The sequence below is a fragment of the Numenius arquata genome, chromosome 6 (assembly GCF_964106895.1).
Source record: "Numenius arquata chromosome 6, bNumArq3.hap1.1, whole genome shotgun sequence".
NCBI lineage: Eukaryota > Metazoa > Chordata > Aves > Charadriiformes > Scolopacidae > Numenius > Numenius arquata.
Window position 1 is genome coordinate 2,430,054 of NC_133581.1, and position 19,209 is coordinate 2,449,262.

At 47.6% G+C, this 19,209-nt stretch overlaps 1 protein-coding gene across 1 annotated transcript; it reads right to left on the bottom strand.

Annotated features, from left to right (window-relative positions):
* Positions 1–1,888: 1,888 nt before the first annotated feature.
* LOC141466232 (acyl-CoA 6-desaturase-like) lies at positions 1,889–19,209 on the bottom strand. The gene is given in 13 exon segments (XM_074150048.1): positions 1,889–1,960; positions 3,340–3,465; positions 4,884–4,963; positions 6,646–6,742; positions 8,363–8,460; positions 8,679–8,755; positions 9,227–9,287; positions 10,741–10,866; positions 11,593–11,694; positions 12,152–12,349; positions 13,809–13,919; positions 19,011–19,055; positions 19,057–19,209. Coding segments are annotated over 13 exon segments (1,326 nt in total). The 3' UTR covers positions 1,889–1,908.

Genomic DNA, 19,209 nt, shown 5'->3' on the forward strand with positions numbered 1-19,209 from the left:
CTATTAGAAATCAACTATAAAAATTCCTCAAAATCTGCTTGAGCTTCAGACGACCCGGAGAGCGTAGCTTTTCATCCTAACCATTCAGAGTTGCTATTCAGGCGTTGCCAGCTTAGGGGTGGGAAAGAACACCAAAATAAGCACTTTATAAACCTTAAGTATTACTAGCTAGGTTAAGTTGCAGTCCTCCCTATGAATTTCCAGTCTGTAAGCAAAGAAATAATCTCATCTTATTCTCCGAAGAGGGGGGGGTGGGAATACATTATTTAATTCTTTCAAGCCCTGGAGTTGTCTTTGTTGCCAAAGATCCCTGCTGGTTTTGCGGGACGCTGTTAGCATTCGAGGATTTGGTAGAGGGGATCCAGTTTCAGAGCTGAGCAAAGTAACGAGGCGTGCAAAGTCACTGCCTAATAACGAGAGCATCCCTGCTGGGTGTTTTGGGATGGCTGTTGGAACGAGAGAAACCATGGCCCTTTGTCATAAACTAAAGAGTGTGTAGTTTTTGCTGTACTACAAGTAAATCCAAAGCCCTTGATTTATTTGGGATCAGGTTGCCCGTCAGAGAAGCGCCTGGAAGCTGTTCAACCGTATCTCCTGATTCATGGATTGCGGTCATTAGGTGTTGGGCAGAAAATAGAGTTTTAGACGATTTATAAAAGGGTTCTACAGAAGTTTGCTTATCACCAGCACAGCCTGGTCAGTTCTGTTTCCAGCTGCCTCCCTGAAGGACCCGGGAGCTGGGTCGAGTGGTTGGGAAGCTCCTGCTCCTTGGGCAGGGAAAACTCATTTTCTTCGCTGGTTGTTGCCAAGAGAAGGGTGAGCAATGCCATCGCTCCCAGCCTCCGACAGGCGGGAGAGGGCAGGGAGCAGTGTGTTTTGGCAGCGCACTGCCCAACTGCTCTGCTGGAAAAACCCTTTGTGGTTACACTGGAGCACTCGGGAGCAATTAGTAAGTTTTGCTTATGTGACTTATTTCGGTCTTTTGAATAAGTTACTGACAACCATACTGGTGTGCCAGGTCTGTTGCTTGTTAAAGAGAAAATAGACCCTCTCCTAAAGGAGACGTTTTGTTGTTTAAGCCCAAAGATCGTCCATGGGCCCCTGGAAATAGAGGGGCTGGTGGTAAAAATACAGCTTTATCAACCCTGCTTGAGAGGCGATTAGGCATTAGTTGTGCAGGGTCGGTATCACAGCTTTTCCTAAAGTGATGCTATGATTAGAGAAAGGAAGGAGGGAGAGGAAGGAAGGAGCCCGCGAGAGCCGGGCTGTGGGCAGGGCTGGAAGCCCCATCAGGGCACGGCGGGAGATGGTCCCCGTGGGATGCGATTCCCACAGGCGCTGCCGAGCATCACACCCCACCTGAGCTCCCTGTTGGGGCAGTGATCACTGACCACCTTATTTTTTTTCCTTGATAATGAAATGAAACTCTGTGCTGAGCCCCTCTTCTACACAAATAGGGACAAGGGGAAAGAGGCTTAAGCTGACTGGGGTGTCCTTGGATTGCAAATATACTCACTGAAGCCTAACGAGTCTTAAGTGTCTGTGAATCAGGGGCTTGTCTGGTTTAGGTGGAATTAGAATGAATCTTGTGAAGGGAAGGTCGAGGACAGATATTAATGCCTGTTTTTTTTAAAACGCTCCTTCTCTCCATCCTCTCCCAACCTTCCGTTTTGTGCCATGCAAACGCACAAACGCTCCGTCCTCTGTGAAGCGCATTTAAACTCTGGATTAAACAGGTTGCCTGAGCCCCTGCCAGCAGCGGTTCACGAGACGGGAGACTCCCCTCCAACCGTGCACGTAGATATAGACTGAAATCTGAGAGTAAGAGACACACACGTGATTTCCCCCCCACCCTGCGCACCCCCCCATCCCTCCCTGGCACTCACACCTCCCCGTTAAGACTCGTGTTCACTTATGGAGGTAAGCATCCAGCCATAGATCTCCGGATTTCTTTAGGGACCTGTGGAAAGAAAAGGAAGAGAAGGGGTTTTTTTTTTTGGCTTGTGAACCTTCTCTCTGTCATTTTTTTCCTACAAAGAAGCCTGTTACTGAATTTGAATATTAACCCTTAGGCACCAAATGTCTTTCCCCAGTAGAGCAGATACACCAAGAGCTACTTATTGTGCTCTTTAGACCCCCAAAGTGACCAGTTTGAGACTCAGGGAGCAAGAACTTCACCCGATGCCCGCTGTGTTATCTATAGTCCCTCTGGCCCTGAATAAAGAGCAGAGAGAGATTGGCTGGGGTCACCACCCTGCATCTCTGAAGGAGTCTCCCCCGGGAATTCTCACGTGGAATTTCCCATCTGCATCAGCTCCGCAAACATTATCTGACAGATCTGAGCTGGTTTGTTCCCAAAAGTCTGACAAACAGAAGGTGGTCTGGAAATATTGCTTTATACGAATTACAGGAGATGACCCTTCCACCAGGAGGGCAAGTAAGTGCTGGGATGGTTTCTGAGAGCTGGTGTAGGGACGCGGGCGCCGTGTGGTGGGACGCTGGGCATAGCCCCCCCTGGGTCTCAGGGTGGCACGCATTTTCCTGTGCTGACTGGATGAGAGGTTTTGAACCCACTTTCAGCCCTTCTGCACGTTGGGGCCAACCTGCTTTAATTTGCATTGGCTTAGAATGGTTTGAGAGTGGAGCTCCCCGGACTGCGGAATGCTTTCTCATGTTGCCTGTCGTGAATTATTCCCCGTGGAGTAACTGAGACGGAAACGTTAACGCCAAGTCTGCCTGGCAGGGACTATCGGACTCGTCTGCAGCGATGGGAGACAGCGTGGGCTGTAACTTGACTCATCCCCCTTTGATTCATCTCACTTTGCAGCCTGAACGTAAGCCGCCAGCTCCCAAAACCCAAGAATCACCAGCTGTCAGAATGGCATTTAAAAAAGGTATCGTTAAATATAGCACGTTAAAAAGGCATTATAAAAAAAAATATGTATTACAGAAAAGGTGCCTATGAGATGAGGTTAGTAGCCATCTAAACGTTCACTGGGTACTTTGGTACTTTGATAGCAGTGCTCTGGTTGCAGAAGCTGCTCTGGGGGATAGTTATTTCTTCCCCCCGTGATGTAGTGAAGCAGGTTCCCATCTGCTGTCACCCGGTGTTAGTCTGCTTTCATTTGTCACAGTGTCATTTCTGCTGTGGGGCAACTTTTTTCCAGGTGTTCCTTGGACCGTGATATGAAGATTATTAACACGGCGACACCAGATTACACCGTATCGAGATGGTGTTTCTGAAGGGTCTATAGTGTCCTCAATTCTCTGTGCTAGAAGAGACAGGATGTTCATGTAACAGCAAATTGCCAGCTGCAGGTGATGCTAAAAGGACCTTACCCAACAATGTCTACGAATGCTTTCCCAAGAGGCTTCTCTTCATATTGGACTCCGTACTTGGCACATAATGACTTCACCAAAGGTTTCACCTTCCAGAAATTGTGCCGTGGCATTGTTGGAAACAGGCTTGAATAGAGAAAGAGAAAACAAACCTGAGAAAACTCTGGAGACTAACCCCAAGGGATGGGCATCTCTCTCTGCATCCTCGCAGGGGCTAATTATTAACGCCTTCTCCTCACTCAAACTGTGCAAGCAGGCAAAAGAGAGGCACCGAGAGGTATCCAGCCTGTTTCAAGAAGGCTTGTGGAAACTGAATGCACTGATTTCCCACCTCTGGAAGCTCACGGAACAGTGAAGCAGGTAAAGAATAATTTGGGATCACCTTGCCCTGTGCCGTTCAACGGAGATTTCCTAATTTGCCTCCAAACCAGTCAGCTTTACCCTAAATGCTGTTTCTTCCACATTTTGTGTTGTCACCGGCAACAGACTGCCCGTATGGCCCTGCAACCTGGTACCCGGCAGCGCGCACTGTCCCCCACAGCTTTCCCATGCTATTAAAGCACTGATGTGCTTTTAATCACAGAGAGATTTCTGTAGTGGATACTCAGGTTCAAGTAGAATCATAGAATGGTTAGAGTTGGAAGGGACCTTAAAGATCATCCAGTTCCACCCACCTGCCATGGGCAGGGACACCTCCACTAGAGCAGGTTGCTCAAAGCCCCATCCAGCCTGGCCTTAAACACTTCCAGGGATGGGGCAGCCACAGCTTCTCTGGGAAACCTGTTCCAGTGCTTCACCACTCTTACAGTAAACAATTTCCTCCTAATATCTATCCTAATCCTCCTAATATCTAAATCTCCCCTCTTCCAATTTAAAACCATTACCCCTTGTCCTGTCACTACACTTCCTGACCAAGAGTCCCTCTCCGGCTCTCCTGTAGCTCCCTTCAGATATTGGAAGGCTGCTATGAGGTCTCCCTGGAGACTTCTCTTCTCCAGGCTGAACAACCCCAGCTCTCTCAGCCTGTCTTCATAGGGGAGGTGCTCCATTCCTCTGATCATCTTCGTGGCCTTCCGCTGGACCCGTTCCAACAGGTCCATGTCCTTCCTTAAGTACTTAGCTTAGGCTCCTTCTCTGGAGACATTCAAAACCCGCCTGGACAAGTTCCTGTGCAACCTGCTCTGGGTGGACCTGCTTAGGCAGGGGGGTTGGACTAGATGATCTCCAGAGGTCCCTTCCAACCCCATGTGATTCTGTGATATGAGTCCATCGCCATTGTAACGGGCAGATGTGTACTGCTGACTCCTAAAACCCTAAATTAAAATTGTCAGGGTGAAAGCTGAAGTATTCGGTAGCGAGAGAGAAAGATGCCATGGCTGGGGTAGAAGCAGACTGTGACCCCCCAGCAGTCCGGGGTCTCTCTTTTCTCATCAGATGTACCGCTCCAAAGATCCTGCCCCATCCCTTTGGCAGACTTTCCCTCCCCTCGGGTCCGGTGTTGTGACAACCCGGTGATGGCCGAATGGCTCTGGCTCTGTACTCACTGGTGCTCGATCTGAAAATTCAGGTGCCCGGTGAACCAGTCGTTGAAAAAGGACTGCTCGATGTTGCAAGTGGCTGCCACCTGTGACGGCAAGAAAGGAGCTGTGAAAATTGGTGAAGTACAACAGTACCGAGGCAGAAAATGGGGAAGGAAAAGTGCACGGACGCAGCAAGCTTGCTTTCCCCATCCCAGCTAGTTATTGCCCACTTTGCCTTAAGTTGCAAGGTCTGAATATTCTGGAAATATTTCTTAGCTGCTCTTGCTATTAATGATTGTAAAATGCGGTAGTCTTTCTTAAAATCCTCTTACGCCCTGGACTGGCCGAGCTGTGATTTCTCCGTAGTAACCGTAGGAGATGGACTCTCCTCACCCTCCCAAGATGCAGCATAAAACCACATCAAAGAGACTCACCTCTTTATCCCTATCGTACCCCCATTTTCTCCCTCTCTCTCCCTCCCACCCACTATCTCTCTCTTATAATACCACCCCCCCTAAATCTCCCACTCTCAAGACCTCTCTCTGCCTACAAATTCCAGTTGCATAAAGTGCTTAAGCAAAAGCTTAAGGTGAAGACCTGAACGCTCCCATCACTTCAGCGAATCTATTCCCATGCTTAATTTAAAACAAATGCTTAGGCACTTTCTTAAATAGTGCTTTCAGCGCTTTATTTTTAATGCTTTTGTGCTTTTAGCACAAGGGAGAGAAACGGACTGTCAGACTTTGAAAGCTCACGTTCGAGGCCCCGGTAACAACTACAAATACTAATTATACTAATTAACACATGAGGTGATTTCTTCTGTCAGCTCAGTTATACCAAATTCACATGGCCAGTGTCAAAGTTGCTCTCGTTATCCTCTAGGTCCGTAAATAGGACTGTAAATAAAAGGTACCCTTTCAACAGGGTGGATGTGTCTGAACCGACATTAAAAAGGTGTAGAAAGCAGCTGGTTTTCATTTCAGCCCTTATTGCTGAAATATAAACTTTAGAAATTTATTAAGCCCTCTCTTCAGCTTTGATTTTCGTTGGGGCTCTTCTTTTGCTCATATGAATGTGCCAACATACGCTGCACAGGAAAGCCAAATCATGCTTCTAGAACCTGATACTGCCTGAAAGAACCTGAAAGAACCTTTTGATGGTCAAATTAATCACAGAATTTTGGCTTTCCATGTCTTGACTCAGCATTACTGGCTCTGGGGAGAACATCTTCATGGGAGGGGTCATGGAGAAAGAGACCGTATAATGGTGCCTGGGGATAGTGGTAACCTGTCCACTCTTTAATCCGTTTTGGGGTGAGTCAGGGGTATTTAGGACTACAAAGATGATGAGGGGCCCGGAGCATCTCTCTTATGAGGAAAGGCTGAGGGACTTGGGTCTGTTTAGTCTGGAGAAGACTGAGGGGGGATCTGATCAACACCTATAAATACTTAAAGGGTGGGTGTCAGGAGGATGGGGCCAGTCTTTTTTCAGTGATGCCCAGGGACAGGACAAGAGGAAATGGGCACAAACTTGACCATAAGAAGTTCCACCTAAACATGAGGAGGAACTTCTTCACTTTGAGGGTGGCAGAGCCCTGGAAGAGGCTGCCCAGAGGGGTGGTGGAGTCTCCGTCTCTGGAGACATTCAAACCTCCCTGGACACGTTCCTGTGGGACCTGCTCTGGGTGGACCTGCTTTGGCAGGGGGTTGGACTAGATGATCTCCAGAGGTCCCTTCCAACCCCAGAGCATTCTGTGATTCTGTGCATTCTTTCCCTTCCCAGTTACCTGAGAGCTAAGCCAGTCTCTGTGCTTCTCGGAATCGATTTCCATCGGAATGTGATTCATCTGGGTGACCCACACAAACCAGTGACTCTCCAAAAACCTTCAAAAGCAAACGGGCACAACAAAGTGTGACAATTGATACTGTGGATCAGGGTGTCAGGTAAATAGAGTGGGGTTTACGGGGAGCAGCAGGAGACGCAACCTGTGAGGAAAGTATTTCTCCGAGGTCTTGCAGTAAGTACCTCTCTTTCTATGGAAACCAGAGAGAATTTTTTCTGTGATGAATTTCCCTTTCCCTCTTTTTATACCTTTGGGAATAACCCGATTATGATTAAATAGAAGCAGGACATCCTACTGGACTATCCCTCTTCCTCACAAGTGGATTGATCTCTCACGCTGCTTTTGCCTTTGGGTAAATAAAACTGATCCAATTCTCTGAAAAAAAAAAAAACCAACCAAACAAGCCCTGATTTAGAAATTCTCAGAACTGTCTTCATCTTTCCCGTTTCCTGCTGGATACGCGTTAATTTCAAACTCCTCCTGCCCATCGGTGTTAGCTCGCTGGGTGTCAAGCTCAGCGCACTGGGGCTCCCCTTTGCCCCCTCATTATCTTTACCCTAAGCCTCAAATCTGCCCTGGGCTGGGTATCGCTCTTGAGCGGCTTTTTTATTGCTTGTGGTATATAACTGCATTTTTAGCACCTGTAGTAGTAGTCTATAGAAATGCACTTTATTTACCCAGAGTAGTTTCTCTGTGCTGAGACTTAAATTTATGCGGACAAGTTGTCCAGAAGCATCCTTATTCTGGTCTTTGGGCTCGTTTTCCGAAAGAGCAGATGATCTGACTTTGCAATTTTGCCTTTCTTCTTCCACTTCTAGCTCAAGCAAAATATGGAAGCTTTGGAAATAACAGGTTGGTTGTCGTAAGTTTTTCAGCTTGATTTCAGTCTGAAAAGTTTGGCCAGGCACTTACACAAAATGTCTGTCTTTTGAATGTCCTCTTTTCCTTAGGCCCAAACTGGTTTGAAACTATGAAAACTGAAGTCAGGAACAGTGCCGTTACATTTTGTGGAGGTAGAAGTTCTACTACTGTGAAGGGGGTTTTACATCTATTACCTTTTCTTTTTATGCAAAAAAATGAATTTTTTTTTTTTTTTTTTTAGAGAATGTTTTTCACTGTAATGAAATGTTTTCCTAAACCTAATGGTGACTGTGGGACTAACTGCCATCCCCTGGTACCAGCCAGTGGTCAGGCCACACGGTCTTCCACACTGGGGGAAGTGGTGAGCGTTTCATTTACTGGGAAGCACGGCCAGTGCTCAGGAGGGCGGCTCATGAATTACCTTCCCAGTAAGATGGGAAGAGGGTGACACTCTGGAAGGGTCCAGCCTTGGCCAAAGTGGAAAAAAAATGCATAAATGTGTTGGGGTTGGGCAGCGTATGAGAACGGGTAATGAGGAAAGGAAGGAGAATCCTGGCTGGACCATCACAAGGGCAGGGGAAGAAGCTGAGGACCAGAACCAGCTCTGCTGTGGGGAGACAGAACTGGGAGACGATAAGAGGAAAGTAAAGCAGTGAGAACACTGAAGATAACACACAGTGAGGTCAATGACTGCGGAGAACCTAAATAGAGAAGGCCTGTGGGGCACAGAAGAACTGAGACTTGGTCCATCTGGCCCTGGAGGGAGGGGAGAGCCATGAGGATGCCCTTTATCTCCTACCTGACAAAAGTGAGGAGAAACAGGGATCCCAGAACACCATAGAATGGGATGTATGTGATGAAGTAGCGCATGTAGTAGCTGATGGCCCAGGCTAGGTCCTAGGGGAAGAGAGAAGACATTAGGCATCACTTTGCCTATCTCATATAATGTGTCCTTGCAGGTACTGTTAGGGATGATGGACAATTAACACAGTGATCTCTTGCCCACCTCCCTCTGCCAGCTCTCTTGCAGAGATGACCGACCTCCCTCCCTACTCAGTTGTGATTTCTTACGAGCCAGCTGGACCCCATAAAGATCGAGGGAACATTTCACTCACCGCCCAGAACCTGCGCCTGATCATGGTTGAGATGATTTGGATTTGGAAATACACGGGGATGAGCAGAGGCGGGAAGACTGCAAAGCAAAAGGGAGATGTTTTGGCCATCAGAGGGGTGGAAAGGTGTGCGACATGACAGCGAGCCAGTGACTTATGCCTGGTCCTAGGGAAAGTCTGCTGAGCACTGGTGAGAGAGGTGAGGTGCTGGTGATGGGGGGTGGTTGCCTGTCTGTGAAGAAAGGAGACTCTTCCTCACACCTATCACCTTGACTTATCAAAGAGCATCAACTGGCAACATGCACTTTTGCCTCTCACGCAGAGGTTATTTCCCAGTCTCAGGTGTTTGCCTTGCTTTACACGACCCTACCGGCCGTATTCAAGATGCTCGGAAACCATTGAGAATACACTGAACTGATTTCGGGACCTGCACAGGGGATGGTGGTCCTGAAGGAGGGAAGGATGAGTTGAGACTTAAGGAGTCCCAGTAGGGGCTGGGAAGGTCAACTGGCAGTCAGGGAAAAAGGAAGAGTGGAGGGGCAGATACTCACTGAGGAAGAAGTACTCGTGCTGGTGGTTGTAAGGCAGGTACTTCAGCTTCTTCTTGCCGTACTGCAGGACACAGAGGAGAAAGCTCAGGCTTGGATTATGACACTCACGGGTAAGAGAAGGTTCTTTGCAATACTTCCTTATTTATTGACTGGGGAGTTTTGACTAAATTCCCGCACCAGTAAAGGTACAAAGTGTTTTGGTACGGTTAAATATCTTGACTTCATAATTGCGCTAGGTATAAATTCCTTTTTAAAGTCTTCTGGCCTGATATTCAGATGTCGTCTTTTTTTCTTGAGAACCTGATTGCATTTTAATGGATTTTTCTACCTTCTGCCACGCCCGCGGCTGCGCTAAGAGCTGCTGTCATCTCCATCATTACCAGTACAAATGCCATAGGTTCTGCTTTTAAACCCAGTTACCAGGCACGAGGTTTTCCAATGGCTGGTACCCACACATTTAAGAGCATGATACTGACTTACATCTTCTAGAGAATGGCTTTTTTATACCCCAAGAGAAGGCTTTCATTTTAGTCACGTATAAGAGCCCTTCTGCCTCTTGAAAATTCTGTGTGTGCAAGACATTGTCTATACATGGCCATATACCGGTATGTATGTCCCCTGCATGTGTCTGGAGTTACTTTCTCAATAGTATAAAAGCTGGCTGAGAAACCATTAACTTTTTAATGTCATATTTCCCCTGCGTTGTTCTTGCTGCAGATGTTTCTTGTTGTTTTTTTTTTTTTTTTTTTTTTTTTACTTGGGTTGTTTATTTCTTTTTAAAACTGGAAATCCTTGTTCCATTGTAAAACAGACCAAGGATGGTACATGGGTTATGTCCTTTGTGTAGGTTTTTATGCAATAGGCGGTAAATATTTTGGCTGTAGAAGGACAGATGGAATTAAAATCCCTCAACATAGCCTGTTACTTCACATGCAGCATGACAGCACATAATTAAGGCAAGAAAGTATTGCTTATGCAAGTAATATCCCCTCAACTGCATGTCAGAGGCTCCAGTGGAGAGGACCTTCTACAGGTTGTCTGGAGCCCAGCTGGACGGACGATACTGGAAGATATTTCCTGCGGAAATGGAAGACCAGTTTTGAAACGTTCCTTTCAAGTACTCAGATGAAGTACTGAGGAACACCATGTTTTCCCCTCATGTTGGTATTTCAAGCCAGCAGGACAAAATTGTCTTTACCAGCTTTCTACTTCCTTTCCAGTCCCAGCTTCATTGCTTTTCCCAAGCTATCCCAAAACACTTTTTTCCTGTGGTCAATATAGGAAGTGGATAGGGAATTTTACACTGTCTTGCTCTTCAGCCCAAGGTTTGGTGAGAACCAAACTCCTCTTAGACAGCACAGACAGATGAAATCCCTGGATTTCCTTTTTTAGCATTCCTGGAAGTCCTGTGTAAGCCATTATCTACCAATACTAGCCAACTCCTGGTATTGTGCAAGTGTTCTCTGAAGCCCCTTAGGACCATGGTTTTCCATGTTTAACCTACTTTGCCTTACCTCAACAGGCTGTGTGTCTCCGAGGACAAAAATATGCAGCATGTTCACATCCGGGTCCTTCTTGAATATGTTGGGCTTGGCGTGGTGTTGGAAGTGACGATGGTTCCACCAGTTTGCAGAGGCGCCCTGGGCAGATGCGAGAACAAGGAGTTCGCCCATGAGGAGCTACTCTCATGGTAGGATTACCCATTTCATTTATATAAACTAAAACAGTGCAACTTTGATTATGGCCAAACTGTTATTTGCTTTTGAAATAGCAATAAGATCATTAGGTCCAACCATTAACCTAACACTACCAAGCCCACCACTAAACCCCTTTGCTGTCTTACTGATTATTATACTGGTTTCTCTCTGGTGCCTGTGAGGAACCAGACAGGACAAAGCGGGTTTGAGAGAATGGGCAAAGCTTTGTCCTATCCCCTAGAAGTTCCTACTGCAGGTGGATGCTGAAATGCCTGGACTGCACTGGACTTTGCCCAGGATAGAAGTTCTGAAGGCATCTTGTATGGGTGGGAAGTATTAGGATGGGACGTTTGAAAAATACCATACCTTAGCGTGAAGGAGGTGGAGGGCATGGCAAAAATATCATGTTAAAATAGGGTTTTCTGCAACTTAATAAGCTTTGTCCTCAGCTGCTATAAATTGCTGCAGTTCCACTTGAAGCTTGTGGAACTACTGTGTTCTCTAACAGCTCTGGGTACACTTTCTTATCCCTTCTGTGCAATGGTTGCTAACTTCTCCTCTGTGCATCTCCTCACTGGGGAAAAGTTTAAAGCTGCAGTTTCCTACTTTGGCATAGTCAAAGTGACTGCTGCTCTTTCCAGAGTGCCCTGGGTCCACAATGTCCTTTACCTTCAGGTGCCCAATGACAAACTTGTGGACGATGTGGTTCCAGGAAGACTTCTTAAAGACAGAGAGGTGTCCAAAATCATGTTGCAGCCACCCTGCTTGGGCCTGGGATGAAGGGAAATCAAGTAGTTAGGAAGCTGTTTGAAATCAGAGCTACGCACAAAAGGAAATGGAGATTGAAGGCAAGCTGTGAGTGTGAGGAAGGGAGGGGATTAATTGAAGTGAGAAGGTGAAGATCTCTGTTTTCATTCTGGAAGAGAACATAGAATCATAAAATCAGTCAGGTTGGAAAAGACCCTTGAGATCATCAAGTCCAACCGTAAAGGCAACACTACCAAGTCTACCAACACGTGGAAGGAAAGGCCAAAGGGGTGAGAAAAATGTGTGAGCCACAACCAGCAGCGGGTAGCGGTGGCCAGAAGTGGCAGGTATGTTGTGAGTATTTCTCACTCGTGTGAATGTTTTGCACTGGTAATTAATCTAATGTGACAAGTCCAGTGCACACTGGCCTTCCCCTGTGTGATTTGCGTAGCCAGCATGTTCTGTGCCTACTACTTCTCACCTGGGAAGTTGTAAGGATGCAGGCGAGGATGAGAGTTGTGATCCAGCCGGTACCACAGTACGACACCGTTAACCAAGCCAAAACTTCCAGTGCAAGAATATGGCCCAAGTAAAGAGAGAAGAACAAAGGACTTGCTCTGAACAAGTTCATGTCCTCCGCTGTCTTCCTCAGGGTCCGGAAATCCTCCACCAGCTGGGACTGCAAAACAAACGTAGCAAGGCACAGTTTGCAGCTTGTAAGTAAGTCCCAACGTGTCTGAGGAAGGAAAACCAAGTTCCATACTAAGGACCCCGGCTGTTTCTTGCATTGGTTGGCTGCTCCAGAAGTAAGGAAGGACCTGCCTCCATGTTCACCCTGTATTCTGGCTTTTCGTAGCACTTTCCTATGAATAAACATCCTGGCTGGTCCGAGCCCACGTCCTGACCTTTTGCACCTTGAGCCAGGAGAGTAATTCAAGCCTGTTGCTGCGAACCAGCAGCACCACCTCGCTCTGTTGAGGGTTACATCAGCTGATGATTCTCATCTGAATGAGCCTGACAAGTATCAAAGAGGCAGCTGGAGGAGGAGAGCATTCAGTCCTATTACTTATGCGTAATTCCAGAGCTCTGGTGATGAGCACCCAATATCAGAGCACCCGTCGTCTATTCAATATGTGGGTCAGCTACCGTGCAACCATTCATGAAGAGCATTCCTGGGTTAATGTGGGTTAGCAGCGTCTCCTCTATTGTCAGCGATACAGATATATCATAATCATGGCCAGTCACAAACAACGGGACGGGATTGAGTTTCGTGGCAAGAGCCAGTCATGCCGTGTACGGTGCCTGAATAATTAACGAAGGGACTGTCTGGGAGGGATACAGAGCTGCCCTGGGGATGCCGAGTGGGTGGAAAAGGTTCTTGCTGGGTTGCTGCTCCTTAAAAACGGCCACCGAAATGAGACACCTGGTTCACCTCACCCATAGGTACCTACTGCTCGTGCCATGAGTGGCACAAGCGTGGCTCCTCTCCGGAGCTTTACTGGTACTGGTCTCAGCAGGACAAGTCAGTTTGGGTCTCAAAGAGGTATTTCCCTGGGAGTTAATCTGTGAAAGGGAGCTGTGGAGCAAACAGTGAAAGAGATTCAAGTCTCATTGAGGTGGTGAGCAACTTGTTTGGAAGTCTTTTAAGACTTCTTTGCCTACTCCTCTCCTTCCCCCATAACAGGCAAGCGGTGACATGTGTTTGAGAGCTTGGTCACCAGAGAAGGAACAGCAGAAGGGACACCAGTCACAAGAGCTGGCACACATTTCCCAGTCCACGTGTCTCAGTTCCCATTTCCCTTCAGGATGGGATCAGTCCAGCCTGGACACCTGGAATGGGCTGCTAGAAACGGGATATGATTACCATAGATAGAGCTGTTGGTGGCTCTGTGGGAAAGGAAAGGCTTGTACAACCAGTCTGAATGTGCCACCTCCCTCCTATGCCCATTTTCATCTATACTGGGATGTGCACACTGCCATATGGAGGTGTTCAGACACAGAGTGTTCTCCCTCTCTGGAGCTGCCAGTAGTGAAGAGACCTTTACAATCTGCCCGCCTCTGACCTGGAGGACATCCCACAAGGAAAGAAATGGTGGAACATACCCATCATGAACCCCAGCTCAGAAACAAATACTCACATTCTTATCTCGGTCCTGGCTGGGCTCCCCTGGAGCAAGCTCTCCAATAAGTAACGGCTTGAGAAACTTTTGCACCAAGGTGGGGTTGATATGGAAGGCCTGGAATGCATCCTGGAGAGGAGATGGGAGTAAACGTGTGAGATTCAGGAGCAAGCTGTTGCTTTCTACTCACTGTGTCATTCTTGTCCATCTCCAGCACTGTCCTTCTCTCTAGTCATCCCCCCTGTCTTACAGTGAGAGATAAATTCCAGACTTCCAGCTCTGTGATCGCTGTTCAGTGAAATACTTCTCCCAGAGACCGAGGACTTTGCTCGTCTAGTAGGAAGCGAGATCTGGGATGCTCTCTAGCCATATGGTGAAAGGCACCTCAAGAAATTTTTTTTTTTTCTAAGCAACTAAATACCTAAATCCTGTTAATTCGCTTAGAAGGTAGGCAGAGAGGAATTTGTACAAATCCCCACTAGGATATAAATACCCTTTGAAAGTCTGCTGCCTGGAGGGAATTCAAGAGAGGGGGTGATGGCAGTGACTGAACCTGGCCATAACTGCAGATACAAAAAATATTACTGGATGTTTTGGCCAGCTGGGGCCAGCTTTCTTACATATTTTCAATACTTCTTCTAATACGGGAGGACGATGCCTTGTTTGCAGAGTGGTTTTGATCCCGGCATTCGTGAGTTTGCCTGGCTCTTCTTTTTCTGTACTCCTTCCCTTTGCGACGTGTTTTTGTCTACCTGTGTCCTACAGGTGCCTGATGGGAGCACATGGTTGATGCATCTGCTGCTAGCAGTTGAGATCTTGCACGCCCTTCCTTTCACGGGGTATGGCTTGAGTTTTAACCCCAAAGACAGTGGTAAGGACAGAAAGTTGACCAAGATCAGAAAGTCTTACTCTGTCCTTGACCTTTTCTTACTGCACAGAGCTGGAGTTAACTCTAGGAATTCACCTAGGAGAGCTGTAAAGATGCAATTCCATGAAGGGCTAAGACTGATACAGGAAAAAAAAAAATAAATCAAAAATAGAAGTCAGGAGTACCATGCTTCAGCCTTTCCACCATTGTCCCATTGCCTAACAACGGTAGGGACCAAGTAAAATCTCACTTCTGGCTCTAAACACAAAGGCCAGGCTGGAAAGCGCTCGTTGTGTCCAGCTGACCCTTCTGGGGAGTTGTGACCTCCATCAAAAGTCAAGCTCTAGTGTTGAAAAACACCAGCCAACAACCTCGGTCCCAAAGTCCACCAAAATCAACAGAAACTTTCACCTGATTCCAAGACTTTGGATTGAGCTTCAGAATAATGCTCTGGCCATAGAAGTTTTGCTGTAGGAGGCACGGAAGGAGGGAGAGTGAAAGCTGAGCTAAGCCGTTTAACCTGAAGTTAAAGAAATGATATATGAGAAGTTAGAGATGCAGCATTGGTGGGGGGAAGAAGGGAGAGAAGAGCTAGTTACAGGTGCAGGAGAGAAATAAAACTCTGGAATGATCTAAAGATTATAAAAGCCATAAAATGCCAGAGTCTAGGGAGGAAGAAGTAAGAAGGGGAGGAAAAAAAGTCAGTTCAATGGAGGAGGCAAACCAAAAAGCCAGAAATGAAACTGAGGAGCACTTCTTTTGTAAAGCACCAGAATTTCCTACTTACGCTCAGCTCGGGTCTTATGCCAGTACCAAGGTGCCCAAACTATCCCCTTTTATGACCAATTTCAGGGACAAAGCCATCGCTGTTACCACAGGGGGAAGTCTGGATCAACTTCTCCAGGTCCACCCATGAGGACGGCACCACTGGCAAAACTTGTCCCAGCAGGAGTGAGACCGGTGCTTCTCGACTGCATCGGGTTAGCCGCAGGTCTTATTTATTGGTGCCAAAATGAAGGTGAAACCCCAGGGCCAGCAAAGTGCTGCAGGCGGTTTGGAGTTTCCCATGCAAAGACATACTTGTCCTGACTCATCAGCTTCCTCCCCTGCTTGGAGGAATTTGATTTACTGTAACTTCTGCATACCTCACCCTCTCCGGTCTTACCCTCACAGCCCATCTGAGGTTAAAAATCACAGTCCCCTTCCTTCTACAGACAGGGAATGATGGACTGAAGGACTGACTTGCCCATGGCCACGGTGGAGAGCTGTAGCAGAACTGGTAGCCTTAAGCCTTTTTTTACCAGTGCTCCAGTTACTGTAGCGTCTTCCACTCTTGGACCCACGAATGTGCCACTGAAATATTAGATCTGGTGCTTTTTCCCTTCCTTGGGACAATTTGCAGGTGATGTGAAAGAGGAGGGAAGAGCAGAGTGAGCAGGGAAGTGAAGAGCTGACTGTACCTGCTTGCAAGGTCTCAAAATTTTGGGGAAGAAGGGGAAAGAGGGAGATGGTGAACACATAAGAAGCATTAAAGAATGTTGACTCAATATTATCTAAACTGATGGAGAAAAAAAAGTCTTTGGAGGTCGACCAGGTACCACCTGAGCCAAGTAGGAGAGAGAATAACGTTTCCCGCATGCTCTTACCATCATGAGCCAGAAAGCTCCAGTGATGGAAGTATTGGGTTTTTATTAGCTATATCATAGAATTACAGAATCAGAGAATGGTTTGGGTTGGAAGGAACCTTAAAGACCATCTATTTCCAATCCCCTGCACGATCAGAGGCACCTCCCACCGGACCAGGTTGCTCAAAGCCCCATCCAACCTGGCCTTGAACACTTCCATACCTGACATACCTCCTTTACTAATAGGTCCCAAATATGAGATACTGCCTGAATTTTGGACTAGAAGAGATAAAAAGCAAAGGGCAAAAAACAGTCTCTGGGAAGTGCTGTGTGATGTTTACACTTGACCTCCCAACTTCGTGGCCTACTGGCCAAATAAGCTGAAGTGTCTTACGGGAAGTGGGAATTATTCCAGCTGCTTTTGGTGAAGAAAAAGCTTCATATTATTGAGGTATGAACTGTACCCGAGCATTTGAAGTGCTTAGTGCTGTCGGTCCAAGGATGTTCTTTCACATCCTTGAACATCTCTGAGACGGAGGAACTACGAGGTGCATTTTCTGAAGGCAACTGTGCATGATGTGATACCAGAACAGGTTGTCCCAGATCAGGATGCTGTCTCAGCATGTTAAAGTATGGCCTAAAACGAATGAATGCTCAGTGTCATTAGTGTCTGTAGGGGAAACTCATGCATAAATTAGCCTGGGGACTCCTAATCTGAGTGGCATGAGCTGAGCATGCCGAACGTAACAGTCATGGAAGCATCTCAGTTGTCTTGTGAGCATCCTGAGGTGAATTAGCTCATGCATCACCAAGCAGGGTCTCTTGAGAGTGGCCCGGCACAGATGAGGAGCTCAGTGAGTGTGTGGAAGCTTGTGGAAGATGGATACGCAATGATCCTCTAGAGAATTGGTCCAAGATGCTGAGGTTCCTTTGGTACGTGTTCGCTGGACTAGAGGTCCTGTCTACAGGTGGTGCTAAGGAGAACCTGAGAGAGATGGAAGCCGCGGACAAACTAGGAATGCGAACGTGTCAAACCGACTTTTTATCATTGCCTTTTCCTCCTCCTAAACTCTTCCCGTTGTGGTATGCTGCGACACGGAATGAAACTTGTTAGTTAAGCCTCGGCAGGGTTCAAGGCCAAGGCTTTCTCGCCCTGAACGAGAGAGGGAGATTTTTTTGGCAGCAAAGCGTTAGTTCGCCACGGGGAAGCTGGAAACCAGCTGCTAATTCTGATTTAGCGCTGAGGGTGGTGACGGACAGTTTCAGAGCCTTCTTAAGAGCATGCTCTTCGTGGAGCGGGCTCTGAGTTTGGTGGGACGCAGCCCGCGCTGGGGTGGTTGGGAGGAGGACCAGCAGTAGAACCACAAACCTGTGGTTCAGCCCCCTTTGTAAGGATTCGAGACAAACGCCACAGCAGATGCTTTTTGCTTTCTAGTGGAGATCTCGGAGTTAAATTCTTGGGGACGGGAGTCAGACTCCTCCGGATTCAGCAGGCCTGCTTTAAGCAGCTGGAAGTAAAACCTGGCTCATCTTTTTTTGAGGGAGAAAGCTGTTCTTTCGGAGGATTTATTGGAAGGGGACAGGACCACTAAAACGCATCTCAGGGCTTTAAGGAAAAGAATGGAAAACAACCACGGACCACAGGCGAATGGAAACGGATGGAAAGGAAAGTGTTAGTAATTCTTGCCAATTAATTCTGCCACACAGAGAGCCTCCCTCCCTCCTTCCCAAGGTGTTAAGAGCCACGGGAGGAGAAGAGTTACAGCTTCGACTCTCCTGCCCTCACCCTACAGTATTCGGAAAAGCTCTATATAATACTCTGAAAGTATTCGGAAAGGCGGTTTAAATTTTATTAACTATGGGTTAATGCCCTGGGGAGGGAACGTGCTCCCTGGATGCACTCCTGAAGAAGGTGGCTTTGAGGGAAACTGCAAGACCACCGTCTCGGAGGCAATTTGTTCCTTTTTCAAGGTTTTTGTTTGTTTGGGTTTTTTGATTTTTTTAGTTTTGGGTTTGTTATTTTTATTTTTTTTTTAAAGTTGCTGAACCAGGCTCTGAAGCGCAGGAGCAGCTGTAGCAGCAGCAAATGGTTTTCTTTCATTTTTTTTTTTTTCCTCCTTTTCTGTAGAAACCTGTAACTAAATTCCCTAGAGGATTCTCTCCTGGGGGGGGCGGGGAGGGGGGGGAAAAAGCTAAAAAGCTCCTTGTTTTAAAGCCTCGAGCTCTCCCTCCTCACAGAAGCCACTCTGAAGCACAGACCGGCCTCTCGTTAACCCTTTCTTGTGCGGGGACTCTGGGTGTCACAAGCCACACGCTGAAGAGGGGGGGGCGAGGACTCGGGACACTTTGCTGGTGAATTCTGAGCTCCGGGCACCGCACAAACAAGAGCCAAAGACAAAAATCAAGCAGGATTGAAGCGGAACCCAGCAATCTCCACCGACCCATCTTCCAGAGGCTGGGAATGGCCTTGGCTCAAGGGAGTTGATGGCCAAGGAGTCGCCATCCGTTTGGACCAACCTAAAAGCGGTGGAAAAGGGCAAATGGGGGGGGGGGGGGGGGGGCGGGGGGGAAGAGAGGTGCACGAGAGCCGGCTGGCTTCTCGGAGAGCACCAGGGACCTGCCTGAGGTGGCCGGTGGGAGCTGGGTGACAGCCGTGCGTGGGAAGGGTCGGGGGGTGGTGGTGGTGGTGGTGGTGATGGTGGTGATGGTGGGGGGGTATGTCCTTACCGTGGCATCTTCACCGGCGCAGTGGCTGATCACTCGTTGCCCCCCCCGGGTGCCTGTTAGCCCACTTGGTGACATTGTACACCTTGCGCTCTATCACCAGCCACTTGTCCGTCTTCAGGTTGTGCTTCTGGATCTCCTCCCAGGTGTAGAAGCGTTTCTGCGGCTCCGGCTCCCCGCCTTGCTCGCCCCCTTTCCCCAT